The sequence below is a fragment of the Cnephaeus nilssonii genome (genome assembly GCF_951640355.1).
Source record: "Cnephaeus nilssonii genome assembly, chromosome: X".
In the NCBI taxonomy this organism is placed as follows: domain Eukaryota; kingdom Metazoa; phylum Chordata; class Mammalia; order Chiroptera; family Vespertilionidae; genus Cnephaeus; species Cnephaeus nilssonii.
This window is the reverse complement of record NC_137071.1, coordinates 1487146-1510535: the sequence shown is the minus strand read 5'-3', so window position 1 is coordinate 1510535 and position 23390 is coordinate 1487146. Positions and strand designations below refer to the sequence as shown.

The window sequence follows — 23390 nt, the reverse complement described above, 5'->3', positions numbered from 1 at the left end:
TTGATCAGCTGCATCCTGCACACTCCCTACTGGGTATGTGCCCACAACCAAGGTACATGCTCTTGACCGGAATCGAACCTGGGACCCTTGAGTCCACAGGCCGACGCTCTATCCACTGAGCCAAACTGGTTAGGGCTGAAACAGATATTTTTTATGGTATCCTAAGGCATTAGTTAACTTCAGCTCTGGGGAAAAAATAAACAAATATGGACACTAGTTTTCAGTAGCAAATGCCCTGATAAAGGAGCAAAGTCTTAGAGACCTGATTTCTCAAGTACATATATTCCAAATCGTGTACTATTTTGATGCCACCAGTTATATTGATTCTTAAACAGGCGGATGCGTTGTGAGAAAGATTCCGGGGGTCAGTGTAACAACACCAGCCATTTTTGAAATTGGTAATTGAAACTCAGATCTTCCTTAATCATGTTTGACATAAAATGACAGTCAATCAGAAAGGCCAATGTGAATAGGTCTATGCAAGCAAAGGGATTATATAACAAACACGAGTAAACTAGGATGCCGTAACTAACAATGAATATAACATAAGCCACAATGACTGCAAAATAAACCTAATAGCAATCAGGATGGAAATAGTTTTCAAAGTAGCATTTAAAAATCCAAATAATTTTCTCACAAAATTTTTTCCAGAAGGGTCATTACATTTCCCCCCTGTGTTTTAAAAGCACACATACTTACCCTGAGTTTTAAGGAAGGAGCCTGAGCTTAATTTTATGAATATTTAAAACAATTTCTTCATTGTTTCCAACCGTGAGGCAAGCCCCAGGCTAATGGAGGGTCAGGACCCCTTGGAAACAAGATGATGAATGAGCTGGATGTGTCTGCTCCAAGCACAGAGCGCCAATAGAAGTGTCCCTCTGCTCATTGGCTCTCCAACACCCATGACCAAGAATGTGTGAATTCGTGCCTGGAGGGCATTCTTAACCCTACGTAATTGTGGCAGGTTGCATTTCAACTCCATGGTCATCATATGGGCTTAGAGAAACAGAACCTATATGAATCCTAAATTACATTCGCTCAACCACCTTGAGTTATAAGCGATTCTATGAAGTGTGACTTTGTTAACCATCTACCCCAAATGCCAAAATCCAATGAGGCATAACCAGTCCTATGCAATGGTATCCAAATGGTGGAGACGTGAAGTGTCCCCGTTACTAGTGACAAGTCACAAGGTATTGCTAACTAAGAAATGGCCAGGCAAGACCCACCCTCTTTTCGTTCTAATGTGACTTGTCTGAGGAGAGAAGGAAGCGAACACCAGCAATCGCCCAAATGTAATTTAGCGTGTGTGGCCAGGCAAGGAAGTGAGCGGTTTTAAATGTGGTGCCTCTCCACAGCACACATAATCGCCAGCCACTGAAAATACTGAAGTTCCAGGATGAGAAGAGACGGATAATGGGAAATTTGTACCTCATCCAGTCTTCAGGCAGCAGATAGCTCAGAACATTACTGGGAGGGATTCCCTGGGTACAGCCTGTCCCATAGCATTTACCAAAAAATGGACATCCGAGATCCTGGGGTGGGAAAGAAGCCCTTTATGGAGGCCTCCAATTCTTCTGTTAATTAGATTTTCATGGCTTCTAGATAGTAGAATACCTAAAAACGACGAACACACTTTCTTGATTTCAGAGATAAGGGAGAGGAAGAGAGAGAGAGAGAGAGAGAGAGACATCAACCATGAGAGAGAATCACCCATCAGCTGCCTCCTGCACGCCCCACACTGGGGGTAGAGTGTGCAACTGGGCATGTGCCCTGACTGCGAATCTAACCCTGACCTCCTGGTTCATAGGTCAACGCTCAACCATTGAGCCATGCCGGCTGGCTCGAAACACACTTTTTATTTATTTTATTTTTTTAAAAATAGAAACGTAGGTTTATTTCAATAGAGACATGCTGAATACAAAGGGCTAAAATAAATGAGAAATTGTTAACATACAATAATAGAACATTTTAATAAAAAGTAATATTTTTCTTGAACATTAACTTACCAGACACTGAGTAACTGCACAAATTAATAAGCATAATGCAAATAAGTCTATTTTTTTTAACTTTTTAAAAAGACAAAGAAAGTAACTTTCCCCCTGAACATTTCATAGGGAATAAAAGAAGTCTTCCAAACTCAAAGTTGGACCATTCTGACATATACACCACAAAGCGCATGTTTGTGCCAAATACCTGTATTTACAAGTTCAGGGTAAGTGTTTTTCTTTAGTCAAAGAAATGGCAAAGGGAAGTCGCCTTTCCATTCGTATACAATCCTCTGAAGGGGTCAAGGGACGCCCGAACCCATGGCCGGCATCATCTCTGCTCCCCCTGATCAGAAGGTGGCGAGATGTGGTGCAAAAGCTAAATGTTACGTCATCCAGCCCGCAGAGGCAGGGAGGCTGTGCGCTCTATAGATTCCAGGGGTGGGACAGTGGCGGGAGAAGCGGCTCCCGGGCTGGGTTCCAGGCAGGAACAGGGACATCCCAGCCTTTTCCAGCCTCCGAGGAATGTGGCCTCGGTGCGCGGCGCCCGGGGGCGTCGGGAGCCAAATCAGAGACCCATCGCCGAGCGCGCCCAGCTCCGCAGCCTATAGGCGGCCGCTGCGCCCGGCGCCGCCACACCCCGCCTCCTCCCGGGGAACATTTTTCCAGGGAGGACCCTCCCCCAGCACTAAGTAGGTCCCATCTCCAGCCCATTCGAATCGCCTCTCTATCCTTCCTTTTGAAAAAAAAACAAAAAACACAAAAAACGGCCGGGATGGGGGCCGACCAAGGCAGGACATTTAACTTCGACTTCGGAGCGACCGTCCTGGGTTGCCCATCGGACACCAGTGGGTGGGGTGCAATCTGACACTTCCTTTCCTTTCCAGAAACGTGAGTGGAGCCGGCCTCCCCCTGGACCTGGGGGAGGGGAGGGGAGGCCGGGGGAGAAAGTCCGCACTTCCGTCCTCCCGGCTTTCTCCCGGGGAGACCCGGGGTCCGGGCGGCTCCCAGGTCGGGCGCGTTGAAAACTCCAGGTTCTGCTTCCCCCGGCTCCTGGCTCCGCCTCGGCTCCAGACCTGGCTTCCCTCCCGCCCCACCGGTCCCGGCTGCCCCGATCCCGCTGTCTCCAGCCTGAGCTTGCGTGCGTGCGGGGACCTCTCCGCGCCTGCCCCGGCTCCAGGCTGCGCAGCGAATCTCCAGAGCCCCCCGGCGCCGAGCGTGGATCCCCCGCACTTAGTCCCCTCTCCCTGGCCCCCTGAGCGCTGCCGGGGATCCTCTCCCATCGCGGCCGCTCAGTCCTCGGAAGGCCCCCGGCGAAGCGGGCTCCGTGTCCCCGCTTGGTGGCTAGCCCGGCCCCCCGCGGACCCCGGAGCGTGGAGACATCCTTGCGCCTCACCAGTTGGAGGAGTGGGCGCGGCGGCCAAGTGGAGGCCGGACACGCAGCTTCGGGGGCCCCAGGAGACGGCGATCGGCGATCGCGCCCCGCGGCGCAGCCCGGGCGCCCGGCTCCAGCACGGGAGGAAGCCCCTCTCGCTGCCCCGGGAGCCCCGACGCGCCCTGGGCGCACGCCCCGGAGGCCTCGTCCCCAGGCCCCCGCAGCCGTCTTCGGGGGTGCGAGGAGGAACCGGCTGGAGACTTCGAGGCTGCCCGGAGCCAGGGAGCCGGAGCCAGGCGTCTCCTTCCTCGGCTGGGGAGGCGGAGTGGCGCTGGCCGGCCGGCCGGGGCTGGGAACCAGCGAGCGCCTGACCTTCCTCCCCCCCTTCCTTACCCCCCTCGCCGCTAAGGCTCCCGGGGAAGGTTCTAGTCTTCTGGTCGCCGCCGTGGACCCCCTGACCTTTTTCCTAGAAGGCTGGTGATGGATCTGCTGCTGCCCCCGCCGCCGGGGCACTTGTAGTGCGCGGCTGGCACGGGAGCCTGGCGCTGGCCTCCGCCACCCTCCGAGCCTGGCAGCACCGCCCGAGCCCCCTTCCTTCCGCGCCCCAAATCGCCAGCATTCCGAGAGCGGCCGGAGGGCGGCCTGGGGCAGAGCGATGTCCGCGCAAAGCCTGCTGCACAGCGTCTTCTCCTGCTCCTCGCCCGCCTCGGGCTCCCCCTCGGCCCAGGGCTTCTCCAAGAGGAAGCTGCGCCAGACCCGCAGCCTGGACCCGGCCCTGATCGGCGGCTGCGGGGGCGACGTGGGCGTGGAGGGCGGCTCGGCGGGGGCCCCGGGGAGCCGGCTCTGCTCCCCGCTGCCCCTAGCTGAGGGCCTCGGGGGTCGCTCGGCGTCCTCCCCGCGGGGCCCACACTCGCGGGCCCACCGGCTCCCATCCCCTCGGCCCCTCTGCGCATCCTTCTCCACGCCGAGCACACCCCTGGAGAAGTCGCCCTCGGGCAGCTTCCACTTTGACTATGAGGTCCCCCTGGGTCGCAGCGGCCTCAAGAAAAGCATGGCCTGGGACCTGCCTTCGGTCTGCTCCGCCGGCGGGGGCTCCGGCAGCATCTTCGCTTCTCCCCGGAGGTGGCTCCAGCACCGGAAGTCGCAGTGCCCACCCAGCAGCCACGGCCACCCCTACGTCGTGTGGAAGTCCGAGGTAGGGTCTGGCGCCGGGGCCCTCACGCTCCACCACGGACACCTTGAACTTCATCACATTCCCAGGGCCAGGGACCCACTGAGGGGCTCCCCGGGTGTGGCTGCTCCTCTTTGGCTGGCGACTGGTCCCTGGGAATGGGCCGTCCCTAGTGGCCACACGTGTGTGTCTTGTTGGGGCTCCTTGGCTCCCCTCGGAGCAGGAGTGGAGCTGGAGGAAGGCATGGGGCTCTGCCCTCCTGCGCTGCCGGCCATTGCAAACCGGCGTCTCATCCCTTCACCCGAAGTTGATGTTTTTGGGAACTTGATGATCTCTTGCTAAGCGGTTGGCGAGGGTGAGGTGAAACATACCTGCCATGTGGTTCTACAGAGCGCTCAGGAGCATTCCTCTGGAGGGTGTTGTTGATAGTATCAGTCTGTAGTTCTGTGTGTTGGGATGACAGGGTGGAATAACGACTAGAATTCTCGACTAGTAGTTTTGATGTTCTCTTCTCCCTAAAGGTCTAATGTCAGAACTCTATGGTATGGGGTACTAGTTTAGGAAATGGTATGGAATGTTGGTTTGGGGAGGAGGGGTTTGGAAATCTCTGGTTAGCCCTAGCCGGTTTGGCTCAGTGGATAGAGTGTGGGCCTGTGGACTGAAGGGTCCCAGGTTCGATTCTCAGTCTAGGGCATATGCCCGGGTTGTGGGTTTGATCCCCAGTAAGGGGTGTGCAGGAGGCAGCTGATCCATGATTCTCTCTCATCACTGATGTTTCTCTCTCTCTCCCCCTCCCTTCCTCTCTGAAATCAATAAGAAGATATATATATATATATATCTGTATCTATCTATCTATATCTATACCTATATCTCTATCTCTATCTCTATCTCTATCTCTATCTCTATCTCTATCTCTATCTCTATATCTATATATCTATATATATATAATATCTATATATATCTATATATATCTGGTTAAGGTTGAGAAAAATCATGGAAACATGCCCAGATTCCACTAAGGACAACTAGGAGTTTTCCTTATTTCACTTATTTCATTAATGAAATATGTGGGAATCAGGAGTCATCTATAATAATCTATAATAATAAAAGCATAATATGCTAATTAGACCAGACGTCCTTCCGGACGACCTTCCGGATGAAGCCGCGGCAGGCGGGGGGCCAAGCCCCTTGCACGAATTTCATGCATCGGGCCTCTAGTTAATAAATAAGGAACTGAGAGGCAGCTATTTGGTACCTTCACAATGTGTGCTCTCTGGTTAGGGAGAATGGAGAGCAGAGCCACTGGGAAACTGTGGTTGATGGGTCCTTGGAAAGCAGCGTGCTTTTACAAGATAAATAGTAGTTGTTTTTAAAATGAACAACTCCTATCCCAGTCCACAAACTCTACAGATTTGCCTTGGATCTGTTTCCATAAAGGAAGGGAGATTCCATCAGTTGTAATTAAATATTTTAAAGTACAGTTAGAATTACAGAAATGAAATGCAATACCATGTAATTGCTGGAGATTTAGACTAAATAAAGGAAACAGAACCAAGAAAAACAGTTAGAGAATAACATCCAAGAGCATACCTCGCTCTGTTAACATGGATAACCATGAGGTTTTGGCTTTGAATAGATCGCCTTAGAAAAATCAGCAGTATTTATCAGAAATATTAGCACCACCCACTAATAAAACATTCGTTACTTTGTCAAAGTAACTGCTGCTGTCGGGAGGGGAGTATGGATTAGAAAAACTAGCAAACATTGCTGATTGTTCTGCCCATTTTCTTGAGGATGATAGGCTGTAGAAAGAAAAGTCAAGTCAGAGAGCCAGAGATTGCCTCCAAACCAGGGAACTCAGCTTTAGAAAGATCTAAGTGTCACAAACCTAAATGCTGAATTTCTGCCCTAGCCGGTTTGGCTCAGTGAATAGAGAGTCGGCCTGTGGACTGAAGGAAGGGTCCCAGGTTCAATTCCGGTCAAGGTCACGTACCTTGGTTGCGGGCTCCTCCCCGGCCTTGGCCCTTGTCGAGGCTCCTGCAGGAGGCAACCAATTGATGTGTTTCTCTCACATCGATGTTTCTCTCGAGCTTTCCCTCTCTCTAAAAATCAATGGGAAAATATCCTTGGGTGAGGAATAAAAAGAAATAAATAAAAAGAAATAAATATTGAATTTATCTTGGTCTCTAGAAGGGGCTGGGTTCCCACTCTATATCAGAAGCACACATTATCAGATTAATATGTTGGAGTTGAGAGAAAGAGAGAGAAATGCAAAAGCAAGCCAAGTTCTTGGATTAGGTAGCCCCCGACATTCATGTTTAAACCTAATTGCATCATTAAGATGGTTTTCCTTAGCAACCATACATACTTGGAATATCACATACAGAAGCTGATTGTGACCAAAAGGCATTCTATTGTAGGTGGTCACGACTTGTTCAAAATGATCTCCTTGGCCATTCAACCTCATAGTCAATGGACAAGTAGCTGAACTGCAGCAATACTGGTGGTTTGCAACTGTTCCATGCAGTGTTTGGGCGGTCTGCAAGCTCATCTACTGCGACTGTCACCTCTTTGCAGTGGTTAAAACGAAGTACATGTAAATGGGGACATCTGTAATAGTGTCAACAATGAAAAGAAAGAAAAAAGGATGAAATATCCTTAAGCTTAGATATCTTGTATTTTCAAGTTTCGTTATAAAATATATAAAGAGAAGTGTTTAAAAATGAAAAAAACACACCACTAAATACAAAGCCATCTAGCCAAAGAACAAAACTTTCTCATAAAATGTGTGTGTGTGTGTGTGTGTGAGAGAGAGAGAGAGAGAGAGAGAGAGAGAGAGAGAGAGCCCTTTGCTCTTGAGGCAGACATGGAGTGATTGGATAGAATCCTGGCGTGAAGACCCGAGGCTGGTTTTGTTTAGTAGAGGCCCAGATATCCTAACATAACCCCTGGGTTTGGAATTTAATGGCCTGGATTACCTTTCAGAGGTTGAACGCCCTGAAACCTTCTCTCTCTCTCTCTCTCTCTCTCTCTCTCTCTCTCTCTCTCTCTCTCTCTCACACACACACACACACACCCTAAGGCAATTCATCTCATTGAGCACTGCTTGTCCTTCTCACTGGCAAGCGAGATAGGGTCTGTGTTCTAAAAGGGAATCTTTACTAATGATGTCAAAAGTCCAGCAAATGAGAGCCCCTTGCAAGGTTACTTATGGCCCCTGGTGGGGAAATTTGGTTCATACAGATCGGATCCTTGTGCTTTTCCTGGTTGTTCTGGCTTAAGGTTTCTTAGCCTCTGCCCTAGTGACACTTCTGGCTGAATGATTCTTTGTGCTGGGGCTGTCCTGTGCATAGTAGGATGTTTAGCAGTACCCTGGGCTACCCACTAGCACCCCTCCCCACCAGAGTGACAGTGAAAAATGTCTAGAGATGCTACCCTAGGTGTCAAAATTGCCCCAGTTGAGAATCACTGCACCAGGGAGTTGAATGCACACCCCACGCTGACCATGTAGCGAGTGAGTGCCCACGGAAGTGCTTTCAGCGGCCATAGAGCTTACCTAGGACCTTCATCAAATCCCAAATCTATGCAGATCCCGCTCCATGGACCACTTAAGGTTTGTTCAACTTTTGTTTCTTTTCCATGGAATCCATAGGCAACCCTGAGAATTTACCTTCGTTCAGGTTTAGCCAGAGATGGATCACATCCATTTATATTTAGTTATAAAATATAACATATAAAAAGCAGTGTTTAAAAATGAAAAAAAAGTGTGTATGTGTGTGCGTGTGCGTGTGCGTGTGTGTGTGTGCGTGCGCGCAGAATCTTCTTGCAGCAGATTCTCTGGTTTTAAACTTAATGTTCTTACAGTGGCTCCTGCTCCCAAGACTCTCATAAATGCCTGCCACGCTATGACTTATGCTCACTCAGAGCTCACAAATGGCTATATTATGGCCATAAACCTGAAGGTGTTAGTCAAAATCATCTATGACTCTATTTATATTTCCTCACTATGTAGTTCAGGATTGCTCTAACGAAATCTGATTCATGGACATGCTGGGTAGAATATCTATTGAGTAGATAAAGGGAGAAGACTAAAGGATAAATGCTGCATGGTGATATCATTTTTAAAAAATATATTTTTATTGATTTCAGAGAGGAAGGGAGAGGGAGATAAAAACTTCAATGATGAGAGAGAATCATCAATTAGCTGCCTCCTGCATGTCCCACACTGTGTATCAAACCATGACCTCCTGGTTCATAGGTTGATGCTCAACCACTGAACCACGCAGGCCGGGCTCAACTTGTGTTCTTAGCAGCCAAGCTTTGTCCCTGATTCTGACCACAGACAAGGTCGTGTTCCAACTCTGGGGTTCTTCTAATTCTCATGGACCAGAGCTGGGATTATGCTCGTACCTGATATGGAGTTTCCCAGCTTTGATAACCCATAATTAATTAGATTTTTCTCTATCCATGACTTCTCTTCTTCATTCATGCCACAAGCACTTCTGGACCACAAACATTTCTGTAGCTACCAGGAGTTCAGAGAGGCTGAAATATGGTGTCCGGTCTTAAAGAGCTCAGAGTCTGCTGAGGAGAATGGACGAATCAACCAATACGTACAATGCAGAAGGATCACAACACAATGAGGGATGGGGATGGGGGATGGTGGTGTGATGGTTCACTCTGCTTTGGGTTGTCTTTGGAAAGCTTTACTTGTGTAGAGAACACTTGAACTTGATCTCAAGGATGACTGCCATTTATATGAAGAAGGGAAGTGATTCCTTGATGAAGAGAAAGTAGTAGACATATAAAGGCACAGAGGGGTTGGTGATGCTCGAGTTTCCAATGAAGAGGACTTCGAGGGGCTTAGGAGCAATGATTTGTTTGGAGGAGGAGGTTAGGACATCTGCGGTTTATTATATTAGCAACCACATGGATTTTTATGGAATAAAATCTAATGAAACCAGAAATTGGACATGTCTTTGGAAGATAATACCTAACTATGGCTGGAGGCCAAAGCACACTGCCTACCCTTCAAAGCACCTCTTGGCATCAAATCTGCAGAGAAGTGAAACATGTGGAGTGTTTTTGAAGTTAGGAGTTCGGTGTGCCTGGAGCGTGGGCTGTCTCTTGCTCTGTTGGATGCTAGTACAACAGGTTGGGTAACATTCATTGTGAAGAGCCCACTGTGCACGCCTCAGGAATTTGGGCTGTACGTTTTGCAGAGCAGTGCTTCTCAAACTGGAGGCAACTTTGTCCCCAGGGCACATTTAGAAATGGCTGAAGACAGTTCTGGTTGTCACAGCTGGGGATGGTGATGTATTAGTTTTCTATTGCTGCTGTAGTCAATTACCCCAAACTCAATGGCTTAGAGCAACACACATTTATTATCCTATGCTTCTGGAGGACGGAAGTCTGAAATGGCTCTCTGGGCTGAAGTCAAGGTATTGGAAGGGCTGTGTTCCTTCTCAAGGCTCTAGGACCCGAATCTTTTGCTTTGCCAGTGGCCCACTTTCTTCACCTTTAAAGCCAGCCATGTTGGATCTCTTTGACTTTCTTCCATAGTCATTTATCCCTTGGGCTCTCTTAAGGACTCTTGTGATAACATTGGGCTCACCCGAATAATCCAAGATAATCTCATTATTTTTAAGTCAATTGATTAGCAACCTTTAATTCCATCTGCAACCTTAAATTTCCTTTGCCATGCAATTTAACAAATTCACAGGTTCCAGGGATTAGGGTGTGGTGAGACATTATTCTACCCACTACAGGGGAGGTTCTACTGGCATCTAGTGGCAAGAGGGGAGAGACCAGCGATGCTGCTAAGCACTCTGCAATGTATAAGACAGCCCCCCCCCACCTCCCAACAGTCATCTGGCCCTCAATGTCAAGAATGCCCAGGCTGAGAAACCCAGTTGTGGAAAATGGGGGAAATTGATTTCTTAAGCATGAGACGGTAACATGATCAGATATGTGGTTCAAAGAGATTCCTCTGGTGTCTGGTGGTGGGGGCGGGTATATTAGTAGAGTGGAGATACTCAGAGGAAGTGGGCTCGAGGAAACCATGCCAAGGGTCCTATAAACAAATGAGAGTTAGCATATTAACATTTATTGCCTTTCCACTTGAGCAAATTGTTTTCTTGTGCTGTTGAACTCCTTCTAATAGGTTGGTCTCTATAGACCAGTGGTTCTCAACTGGGGGCAAGTTGGCACCCTGGGGCCAATATTCTTTATTGATTAAGGTATTACATATTTGTCCGTATCCCCCTCATTGTCCCCCCACACCCCCACTCATGCCCTCACCCCCCTGGTGTTTGTGTCCATTGGTTAGGCTTATATGCATGCATACAAGTCCTTTGGTTGATCTCTCCCCCTTACCCCCACCCTCCCCTACCTTCCCTCTGAGGTTTGACAGTCTGATCAATGCTTCACTGTCTCTGGATCTGTTTTTGTTCATCAGTTTACGTTGTTCATTATATTCCATAAATGGGTGAGATCATGTGATATTTATCTTTCTCTGACTGGCTTATTTCTCTTAGCACAATGCTCTTCAGGTCCATCCATGTTGTTGCAAATGGTAGGAGTTCCTTCCTTTTTATAGCAGCATAGTATTCCATTGTGCAGACGTACCACAGTTATTTATTTATTTTTTAAATTTTATTTTATCGTTTAAAGTATTACAAATAGTAGTACATATGTCTCCTTTTCCCCCCATTGGCCTCCCCCCAGCCTCCCCTACCCCCCAGCACATGCCCTCACCCCCCTTCCAGTGTCTTGTGTCCATTGGTTATGCTTATATGCATGCATACAAGTCCTTCGGTTGATCCTTACCTCCCCCATCCCAACCCTCCCCTGCCTTCCCGCTGTAGTTTGACAGTCTGTTTGATGCTTCTTTGCCTCTGTATCTATTTTTGTTCATCAGTTTATAATGTTCTTTATATTGCACAAATGAGTGAGATCATGTGGTATTTATCTTTCACTGACTGGCTTATTTCACTTAGCATAATGCTCTCCAGTTATCCTGGGGCCATTTTTGATTGACAGAGCTGGGATGGGGGATGCTACTGACATCTGGTGGGTGGGGAGGAGCCAGGGACAATGCTAATCATCCTACAGCGCAGAGGACAGACCCCGCAACAATTCATTATCCTATTCGAGATTTCAATAGTGCCAAGGTCTCCCCTCTCTCTTCCATTCACCCTAAAAATCAATGGAAAAATATCCTCAGGTGAAGATTAAAAAGGAAAAAAGAAAGGACCTTGGGTTACACCCAGCTGCAGCCTCCTTATTTTACAGTTAGAGAGGGACTAAAAAGGTTAAACCCAAACTCAGACAGCATCCTGAGGGGAGAACCAGCCTGAAATCTCTCTTGACTCTCAATACAAACTGCCAAACTTCTGGAAAAAAGAGTGACTTAGGAGCAACTTAGACCTTGGCAATCTCTTCTCCATTCCCATTACTTACTGAAACAGTTCTCTCTAAGGTGCCCACATTCCAAGACTCTTCTTAGACCTCCTTTGGTGGACTTTTGGGCAGAACTGCCGGCACTGGACTGCCCTCCCCCTCCTTTCCCCACCACACAGAGGAGTCTCAGTCCTCTCCTACTGCTCGCTTCTCCATATCTTCTGTCTCCTTCTGCTTTCCTGTCTCTGTGCTTGTTTTTGTCCACCCATCCCCACGGTTCTACGTTTTCTTTTTTTAAAATATATTTTTATTGATTTCAGGAGAGAGAGAGATAGAAACATCAATGATGAGAGAGAATCATGGATCGGCTGTCTCCTGCACACCCACACTGGGGACCGAGCCCACAACCCGGGCATGTGCCCTGACCAGAATCGAACCTGGGACTCTTCAGTCTGCAGGCCTATGCTCTATCCACTGAGCCAAACTGGCTAGGGCTCTACATTTTCTTTAAATTTTTCTCCCTTGACGACCTCATTCACTTTTGTGATTTCAGCCATCACCCCTCTCCGGGACACTCCTAACTCTGTGTCTAGCTGTGATCTTGCACATGAACTCTTTTTTTAAATTGATTTTTTTTTTTTGGAGAGAGAGGAAGGGAGTGGGAGAGAGAGAAACATCGACTGGTTGTCTCCAGTTGCTTCCTGTGAGCACCCTGACTGGGGATTGAACCTACAACCTGGGTATGTGCCCTGACCAGGAATTGAACCCTTGACGGTGTACGTACGGGACAAGAGCTCTTGACATCTATTTCTGACTTTCTGCAAGACACCTGCTCGCAATGCCCACTGGGCTCCTCAGATTCTACATGTTTGAAGCTGAACAGATCGCCGCCCCCCCCCCCCAAGCACATTTCATTTTCTGTACTTCCTATTCTGCTTGGAGTCACCATGTTCCTACCTTCTTAATTTTACGAGCGATGACTGGAGATGCCTCCAGCCCCACCCCGCCCCCCTTTCCCTCTGATCTCCAATAACTTCTCAAACCCTGTTGTGCTTACTTCTCATTTGCTCTGTTCTAGGAAGGATTTGAAGTAGAATGTATCCAAGTTCTTGTTTATTTTATTTTATTGATTTCAGAGAGGAAGGGAGAGGGAGCGAGAGCTAGAAACATCCATGATGAGAGAGAATCATGGATTGGCTGCCTCTTGCACGCCCCCCACTGGGGATCGAGCCCGCAACCTGGGCATGTGCCCTGACCGGAATTGAACCCGGGACCCTTCAGTCTGCAGGCCGACACTCTGTCCACTGAGCCAAACCAGCTAGGGCTGTATCCAAGTTTTTACATCTCTCCAGCTGTTCCTTCTCATCGCCACTGCCTCATTTGGGTCCTCATTGGCTGTGGCCTCCTACTTGGTCACCCCGCCTTGGATTTCTCCCTCTCCATCTGGCTTATTGGCCTTCTACTCCGAACACATAATTGTCATCATGTTTACTGCCCAAGCGAAAACCTTTGCAGGTGCTCAGGGTGTACAGCATGAAACCTAAACTGCTTAGCCAGTTAGTCCAAAGCCCTTTACAATATCCTCCTAGTCTACCTCCTCCCCTTGCCCAGGAACTCTGGTCCAGCAAAGCCAAACTGGCCATTCCAATAGGCGGTCATGGAATATTTGTTGAGTGCCGGCTATGCCCGTGATACTGGGGATGTATGTGGAACAATCACGCAGGGTGGGTCCCACAGGTGCTTCCCCTTTTATGAAAGCAATTCTTTCAGATAAAGAAACCCTTGGACGTGTTCAGAATGCGGTGGCAATATGGAAAGAGGACTCTGGTAGACAGAACAATGGCCTCCTGAAGGTGTCTGAGTCCTAATGCCCAGAACCCCTAGATATGCTGAATTACTTGGCAGAAGGGACTTTGCAAATGTCATTAAACTGGGAATCTTGAAATGGAGCGATTATCATGGAATGTCTCGGTGAGCCAATGTCATCACAAGGGTCCTTATAAGAGGGAGGCAAGAGGGTCAGAGTTAGAGAAGATGTGAGGATAGAACTAGGGAGAGAGAGAGAGAGAGAGAGAGAGAGAGAGAGAGAGAGAGAGAGAGAGAAACATCAATGATGAGAGAGAATCATTGAGCAGCTGCCTCCTGCATTCCCCCCACTGGGGATCCAGCCCACAACCTGGCATGTGCCTCTGACCAGAATTGAACCCGGGACCCTTCAGTCCGCAGGCTGACGCTCTATCCGCTGAGCCACACCCGGTAGGGGTGCAAGCATTTCTTTGGGTGCCACATCTGTTGGTGTGTGAGGCTGGGAGAAATCCAAGTTCAAAATGCTCTTTGTCAGCCCCTATCAGAGGGGGGAGAAAGAGCTGCAGTTTGAGTAAATATTCATTTACATCAGCAGCATTCCTCTGCGCTCATTCGATGCTCACTTCTCTCTTGTTAACAGACTCGAATAAACACATAATTCTACCAAAATATTAGCAGTGTGTGCTGTTTTCTTTCACTTGCCAACATTGTTTTATAATAAATACCGTTGGAAAAATACCATTGGCCAGTATCCTCAGCAGCAGCGTTAATATCTCTAGAGCACAAAATATGGATTTGGGAGTTTCTTTGCAAAAACAAGCTAACTATGCCTGGCTTGTAATGCATTCTTTGAATATACTGATCTTGTTACCTTTGAGCTTGATTTTAACATAAAACATTTCTCTTGGTTGGCAAAAAAAAAAAAAAAATGCGGTCATATTCTGTGAAATTCACTAGTGAAATACGTTTTATTTTTGTGCACCTGAATTGTGCACCTGAAACCTGTATAATTTTGTTAGCCAGTGTCACCCCAATAAGTTCAATAAAAAGGAAAAAAAAACATTTAACACTAGAAAAATATCTCTGAGAAGATAACTATTAACATAAGGTTTCTTTTCAAACGGAAACGCAATGTTGGCAATGTTGGTACTGAAACAGATGTTTGTACTGTGCTTTCCTGGTGGAAATGTGTAGGTTAAATCGGATGTTCAGATATTCATGTTTGTCAACAATCATTTTAGTCAAATTGAAGCAACGGGTTTTTTTCAACCGTTTTGTTCACTTGACTAATATCGTGGCTTAGTTTCAGCCAGCACTCCAGGAGGCTCAGGCCTGTGCGCGTGGTGGGTGCCGAGGTGTAAGAGGTGCTCAAAGCCCCTGCAGGGGTGACCTGGAAGCTGCACTGGACCGGTTCTGCTTTCTCCGACTGGGCAAGTCACAGGCCAGTCCAGATGCAAAGGATGAGGGGATAGATGCCACCGACTAAGGGGAATTTCTGCCACATGGCAAGGGGCCAGTGGCCTGATCCACCTACAGGCGTGTGTGTGAGTGTGTGTGTGTGTGTGTGTGTGTGTGTGTGTGTGTGAAAGACTTGGAATTTTGAAGTGGTATGAAAAAGCTAATCAGAAGGAAACACGTCCAAATATTGTTATAATATCTCTGGATGAATTTAAATTCTCTTTTCGCATTTTTGTCTTTTCAGTTCTTCTGAAATGAACAGGTATTACGTGTGTCAGTTAAACAGCAGTAAAAAAAAATTAACAAAGGGTGCTGGGAGCCTAGAAGAGGATGTGGTTGCTTCTGTCGTGAGGAAAATGCTAGCATTTCTTCCCAAATACCAAGAATTGTAAATTGTAGCCCTCTGGAGGGTGAACTTGTGTAAAGTTTTTTTAAAAAATAGATTTTTGTGTGTAAAATGTGAAACACACTGTTTTTTTTAGATGAGAACATCTGCTTTTTAAACAAATTTTCACAGTTTTTATACTTACTTTGCACAATAGCTGCCTGCCCAGAAGAAAGAATGTAGGAGGGGACATTGTGGTGGTAGCTCCTGAATTTGGGCAGCTGGGCTCACGCAGGAGAAGGAACTCTGGCCAGTGCAGTTGTGTTTGCCTGTTGTTGGGTGGACGGCGAGCTGGTGGATCCCTGGATGGGACGATGGCTAGGAAAACCTCTTTTCTTCCCCAGTACTTTCTGGAAAATCTCAAATGTGCTCTTCACCAAAAGAAAAGTAGGGCCCGGCCTGTGTGGCTCAGTGGTTGAGTGTCACCTATGCACCAGGAGGTCATGGTTGGATTCCAGGTCAAGGGCACATGCCCAGGATGCAGGTTCCATCCCCAGTGGGAGACATGCAGGGAGGCAGCTGGTCCATGATTCTCTCTCATCATTGATGTTTCTATCTCTCTCTCCCTCTCTCTTCCTCTCTGAAATCAATAAAAACATATTTAAAACAAAACAAAAACCAAAGTATGGAAGTGCTACAGGAGAACCCATTTATTAATAAGATTTCAATGATATCCATTATTTCCTTTAATTGTTTTTTTAAAAAGCTTTATTGAGATTTAATTTACACATCATGCGATGTACCCATTTAAAGTGTAGAATTCAATGTTTTCTAGAATAGGTACAGAGTTGTGCAACCATCAGTTTTAGAACATTTTAGTCACCCCAGGAAGAAATCCTGTTACCCATTAAGCAGTCACTCCCCATTCCTCTTTGCCCCCAGCCCCTATCACTAATATGCCCACTCTTTCTGTCTCCTTGGATCTGCCTATTTTGGACATTTCATGTAAGTGCAATTATGCAATATGTAGTATTTTGTCTATGGCTTTTTTTCACTTAGCACAATTTCTTCAAGGTTCATCCACATTGTTGCTGAATAATGTTCCATTGCATGGATAACCTTATCTTGTTTATCCATTCATCACTTGATAGATATTGAAGCTGTTTCCACTTTTGGGCTGTTATGAATAATACTGCTATGAACACTCTCGTACAAGTCTTTGTGTGGGCACATGTTTCCAGTTCTCTTAGGTCAGTGGTCGGCAAAATCATTAGTCCACAGAGCCAAATACAAACAGTACAACGATTGAAATTTCTTTTGAGAGCCAAATTTTTTAAACTTAAACTTCTTCTAATGCCACTTCTTCAAAATAGACTCGCCCAGGCCGTGGTATTTTGTGGAAGAGCCACACTCAAGGGGCCAAAGAGCCGCATGTGGCTCGCGAGCCACAGTTTGCCGACCACAGTCTTAGGTATATACCTAGGAGTGAGATTTCTGGAAATGCTGAGGTTTAAACAAATCCGTGGCTCAGGCTCTTTTGGTAAGTATCAGAGTTGATTTTACTGGGATTATTATTTTTTTAAATATATTTTATTGATTTTTTACAGAGAGGAAGAGAGAGGGATAGAGAGTTAGAAACATCGATGAGAGAGAAACATCGATCAGCTGCCTCTTGCACACCCCCTACTGGGGATGTGCCCGCAACCAAGGTACATGCCCTTGACCGGAATCGAACCTGGGACCCTTGAGTCCGCAGGCCGACGCTCTATCCACTGAGCCAAACCGGTTTCGGCTTTACTGGGATTATTATTCTTTGGCTTAACCAAGTTGTGACTATAAGGCATGTTATGAATAAACATCTCAGAAGAGTTTCCAAAAAGTAGTTTTACAGATCTTTTAAGTGATAGCACCAAAGCTGGCATAGGTGCTTGGCATCATGAGGTATTTTGAACTGATTGTGTAAATTCTCCTGCTTGTTTCCAAAGTGTACTGAATACAAGAAATGAAATGTTGTATATGTGGTATACAACATTTAATGTTGAATATGTGGTATATTGCTTGGGATCACCATGCATACATGGTGAATTGGAAAAGATGAAATGGGCCCTAGCTGGTTTTGTTCAGTGGATAGAGCGTTGGCCTGTGGACTGAAGAGTCCTGGGTTTGATTTCAGTCAAGGGCACAGGCCTTGCTCGTGGGCTTGATCCCCAGCATGCAGGAGTCAGCCGATGAATGATTCTCTCTCATCACTGATGTTTCTATCTCTCTCTCCCTTTCCCTTCCTCTCTGAAATCAATAAAAATATATTTAAAAAAATTTGCCGAAACCAGTTTGGCTCAGTGGATAGAGCGTCGGCCTGCGGACTCAAGGGTCCCGGGTTCGATTCTGGTCAAGGGCATGTACCTTGGTTGCGGGCACATCCCCAGTGGGGGATGTGCAGGAGGCGGCAGATCAATGTTTCTCTCTCATCGATGTTTCTCTCTCATCGATGTTTCTGACTCTCTATCCCTCTCTCTTCCTCTCTGTAAAAAATCAATAATATATATATATATATATATATATATATATATATATTAAAAAAATAAAAATAAAAATGGAAAGATGAAATGGTTGTGTGCCCATGGACTGAAAATGGGTAAAAGAAAGGGTAAAATCATACACCATTCATTGGTCTGTCAAGCAATGTACAAAAAGTCTGAATGTCTGTTATTTTTTTTAAGTGGTATTTTTTTATAGGGAGAAAAGCATCATATATAATAAAAAGCTAATATGCAAATTGTTCCCTTGACTGGGAGTTCCACCAGGAGTTTGACCAGGGGGTGGGGTCAGCCCGCCAACCTCCCGCATCCCTTCCCCCCAGCTGGCCTGGCCTGATGGGCCCCAACTGGGCCGGGCCGGCCGGACCCCACCTGTGCACGAATTCGTGCACCGTGCCTCTAGTAATGAGATAAAAAAGATGAGAAAGCAAGTGCTGTTGTCAAGCTTTTGCCAGAAGGCTGTGATTGATGATTACCTGCGGCCCAGCAGGGACCACACGGGCATGCTTAGAATTCGCTTAAGCAGTTTCCAGGCTTTCCTCCCTGCAGGCTGTTAAAATTCTTCAGCCTCGGAGCACTTGAGCAGGAGAAGATTGCTTTTTGAAAACCATGAAGTCTATTCAGGCATGTGGAATGTATGCTTTGTTTTGCTGAACTGATCCAAAGACAGGGTGTGGAAGTATTTATAATGTACACAGCAGCTTATTCACAGCATTTAAATGCAGGCTTGTTACATTTTTCTTTTTCTCTGAAGTTTTTTCGCTTATGAGCGACGTTATTGCATCATCTGTGACTTTATCAAGACGTCACGTGTGGTATGACCTTCTTAAAGGGGAAAGCGACTAGTTAGCATATCACCACGAAAAGGTTTTCTTCCTCCTTTGAGCTACTTGCCTTGCTGGTCAGTATGCCGAGTCGCCAGGCTGTGAGCTGCTGTTGCTGAAGAACAAAATAATTGGCTTTGGAAGAACTTTTCTCCCATCGGGGCAATCTTCTTGGAACCACAGATGCCCCCTTCTTCCATGTGAGGGGATAGGTTTTACTCTCCCCTCTCCCTTTGTGTATAGTTTTGGCAAGTCTCTGTCACTGTTTTGTTTCTTTGTCGTTTACCCTCACCTGAGGATATTTTTCTATTGCTTTTTAGAGAGCATAGAAGAGAGGGGGAGAGAGAGAGAGAAACATCGACGTGAGAGAGACACATCGATTGGTTGCCTCCTGCACACACCCCGACCAGGGCCGCGGAACCTGCAACTGAGGTATCTGCCCTTGACCGGAATCGAACCCGGGACCCTTGAGTCCGCTGGCCGAAGCTCTAGCCACTGAGCCAAATCGGCTAGGACTCTGTCACTGTTAATTCAGGGGGGCTGCGGATTTGAAACGTGTGGTGAATGTCAAAGTGAGGCAGAATGTGATTCTTAGGCTGTGTCCTTTGTGAAATCGGATAATGAGGTGGCTGCTTGTCCCAAGGAAAGCCGTCTCCCCATACTTTCTCCCACTTCCCAGCCAGGGAAACAATGGATCCGTCAGCCCATCTCACAGCAACTGTTTGTCAAACATCCATGCCCCTGGCACTCTCCAAAATCTTGTGATGTGAAACTGCCCAACCTTCATATAGATTACTGTTCTGGTTGGATGGTGCACAGGGGAAACTGAGAATAACATAGAAGTTTTCAATTGGCCCCTCGCCGGTGTGGCTCAGTGGAGAGAGCACTGGCCTGGGCACTGAAGGGTCCCGGGTTCGATTCCGGACAGGGGCACATGTCCGGGGTACGGGCTCGATCCCCAGTAGGGGGCGTGCAGGAGGCAGCCGATCCATGATTCTCTCTCATCATGGATGTTTCTATCTACGTATCTCTCCCTATCCCTTCCTCTCTGAAATCAGTAAAAATATTTAAAAAAAAAAAACATATTAAATTGGGATAGAACTGTATTGGGATGCCTAGTAATTCCATCTAAATGAAGAGAAGGGAGAATTTGGGATGCTTGGGAATGATCCAAGGAGACCTCGATAGAAGGGGGGCCCTGGCTGCCCCTGGAGAGATAGACCGTCACTATATGAAGAGGAGACCTCCAAGCATTTAAGGTTGGGAGGAGTAGGAACAGCAGCTCTGAGAGGGAAGCAGCCTACGGGACAGTTCCAAGGAAGCAGCCATCACTGTACACATGAGATTATGCCGGAGGCCCAGTAGTAGGGAAAGCGGCAAAGCCAGAAACAGTTTTTGAGCATCTCGTCGAATCTCTTATTTTCTTGATATATCCTTGTCTTCCCTCATTGCATACTTTACAATAGAAGGTCATTTGGGGCGAGGGCAGCTCTGTTCTTCAGATTTGCATTTATGTATCTAGTTTTAAAAACACCATGACTGCCCAGCTGGTGTAGCTCAGCAGTTGAGCATTGACCCCGGAACCAACAGGACCTCTGTTCGATTCCCGGTCGGGGCACATGCCTGGGTTGTGGGCTCGATCTCCTGTGGGGGGCGTGCAGGAGGCAGCCGGTCGATGATATTTCTCTCTCATCAATGCTTCTATCGCTCTATCCCTCTCCCTTCCTTTCTCTGTAAAATATCAATAAGAACATATTTAAAAAAAAAAAAAAACCCAACTCGTTACTTTTGGAAGCAAACAAAACCAGAGTTAGGATGAACACCCACTTCTAGTGTAGGCGATTTTTTCCTTCTTCAATTCAATGAAAAGATTCGTATTTGAAGGTTTTTGTTATGTTCAGACGGGAAGCCAAATGCAGACACAAGCCTAGAAGATAGTGATGCCAAGTTTATGTTTCTTGAGTAATGGATGCGGCATCAACAACTTTAGTGTGATGAGGGAGCATGGGTTAGAGAGTGGAATATCCATGTTTGCTTCCCCAGGGCATTGCTCTTATGTCTCCTTTACATTTTATTAGATTGTAAAACTATGGAATCAGAAGCTCATAAAAAATATCACTGTTAACAACATAAACTGATAAACAAAAACAGATCCAGAGACAGAGAAACATCGATCAGATGGTCAAACCTCAGAGGGAGGGTAGGGGAGGGTGGGGGTAAGGGGGAGAGATCAACCAAAGGACTTGTGTGCATGCATATAAGCATAACCAATGGACACAGACACCAGGGGGGTGAGGGCATGAGCGGGGGGAGGGGAATGGGGGGATAAGGACACATATATAATACCTTAATCAATAAAGAAAGACAAAAAACAATGATAACTATATAAAAGTATCACTGTAAAGCAGTGGTTCTGAACCTTCCTAACGCCACGACCCTTTAATACAGTTCCTCATGTTGTGGTGACCCCCAACCATAAAATTATTTTTGTTGCTACTTCATAACTGTAATTTTGCTACTGAAGCGACCCACAGGTTGAGAACTGCTAGCAGGGTCGCCTAAGACCATCGGAAAACACAGATATTTACATTACGATTCATAACAGTAGCAAAATTAGTTATGAAGTAACAACAAAAATAATTTTATGGTTGGGGGTCACCACAACATAAGGAACTGTATTAAATAAAGGGTCGCAGCATTAGAAAGGTTGAGAACCACTGCTAAAGGAACACATTGATAAGATAGTGGAGATAGAATTTGTTCTTCTGATAATAGCAGTCATCTAAACACGTTTTTCTGGCATAAAATCATACCTTTAGGATGACTTTCTTACCGGAAATCACTTAGAATGTTAAGAAAAACTGGCTAAAATTTAAAAGGAGGCTTTAAAAGGTTAAGTATGGTTCTCATCTATTTTTAAAACTCAATGTTTAAGGCCATGGCCATAGGGATTGGGAGTTGGTGGTGAAGCAGGTTGATGATAATCTCTGTCAATATCTCTCTCTCTCATACACACATGCACACTCTAAATTATATGACAAAATAAAATTCTGTGAAAATTTATTGCTAAGCCACAGCATCCTACAATTGTCTAATCCAGAAGGAATATTTAAAAAATAATTTATACTCTTTCATAATGTGTCCCAATGTCCCATTTTTGTTTGGCCTTACACTTCTGCTTCCTTCTAGTCCTATTGTCTTGTCATTCTTTTACCTTTTGTCATTTCTTTTTTTGTTGTTGTTAATCCTCACTCAATATTTTTCCACTGATTTTTAGGGAGAGTATAAGAGAGAGGGAAAGACAGAGAGAAACATCAATGTGAGAGAAACACATCGATTGGTTGCCTCCTGCACGAGCCCCAACCAGGGCCCAGACCAGGGAGGAGTCTGCAACCAAGGTATGTGCCTTTGACTGGAGTTGAACCTGGGACCCTTTGGTCCACAGGCCGACGCTCTAGCCACTGAGCCAAACCGGCTAGGGCTAGCTACCCTTGGCCATTTCTTAGACTCAGTTACCATTCCCAAATTTTGACATCCAGAAATCCTTTCAGATGAGACCATCAATTCATGCTTCCTGACACAGATTAGCTAAATTATAAACTTTCCCATTTACAAATGTGGCATTCTTTTGCAGCCTAACATTTGTCTAAAGATAGTTTTCATTATCCATTGGGTCTTATTCATTCTCATATACAAAATTAGTACTTTAACCTCTCTTTCTTACAAGCTAATCTATATATATAAAAGGCTAAGTGACCGTCTGTCCATCCGTCCGACCAGTCAGACCGACTAGCCAGTACATATGACACGCACTGGCAATTTAAAAATAAATGTTTACTTGCGCATGTGTGATACATATAAAACTCCCATCGAATTTCTTAATAGTAGTACTCCTTTGGGAATGCCATGTCATAAATTAAAATTGAAAGTAGGTGCAATCATCATGCTACTGAGAAATCTTAATAGTAAATGGGGTCTTTGTAATGGTACTAGATTTATTATCAAAAGATTGAGACCTAACATAATCGAAGCTGAAGTATTAACAGGATCTGCAGAAAGAGAGGTTGTTCTGATCCCAAGAATTGATTTGTCCCCATCTGACACTGGCCTCCCATTTAAATTAGTTCAAAGACAGTTTCCCGTGATGCCAGCATTTACGATGACTATTAATAAATCACAAGGACAAACTTTAGACAGAGTAGGAATATTCCTACCTGAACCCGTTTTCGCACATGGTCAAGTTATATGTTGCTTTCTCTCGAGTTTGAAGAGCGTGTGACGTTAAAGTTGTAAATACTTCATCACAAGGGAAATAAGTCAAGCACTCTGAAAGTGTTTTCACTCTTAATGTGGTATACAGGGAGATATTAGAATAAGTTCAATCAATTTATCAGTCATTGTTTTTATCAATGTTGTTTTTATATCACGTTTTTGTTGTTTTTATATCATGTCTTTGTTATATCATGTTATTGTTTATTTATTAATACATTTATATATTATTTTCA

The 23390-nt window shown here is 46.0% G+C and overlaps 1 protein-coding gene across 1 annotated transcript in view; it reads left to right on the top strand.

Annotated features, from left to right (window-relative positions):
• Nucleotides 1–3317: 3317 nt before the first annotated feature.
• ARHGAP6 (Rho GTPase activating protein 6) overlaps nucleotides 3318–23390 on the top strand; it is a 506928-nt gene continuing 486855 nt past the window's right edge. The window contains exon 1 of the mRNA XM_079764312.1: nucleotides 3318–4558. Coding sequence (XP_079620438.1) covers nucleotides 4019–4558 — 540 coding nt within the window. The 5' untranslated portion in view covers nucleotides 3318–4018. The remainder of the gene's footprint in view (nucleotides 4559–23390) is intronic.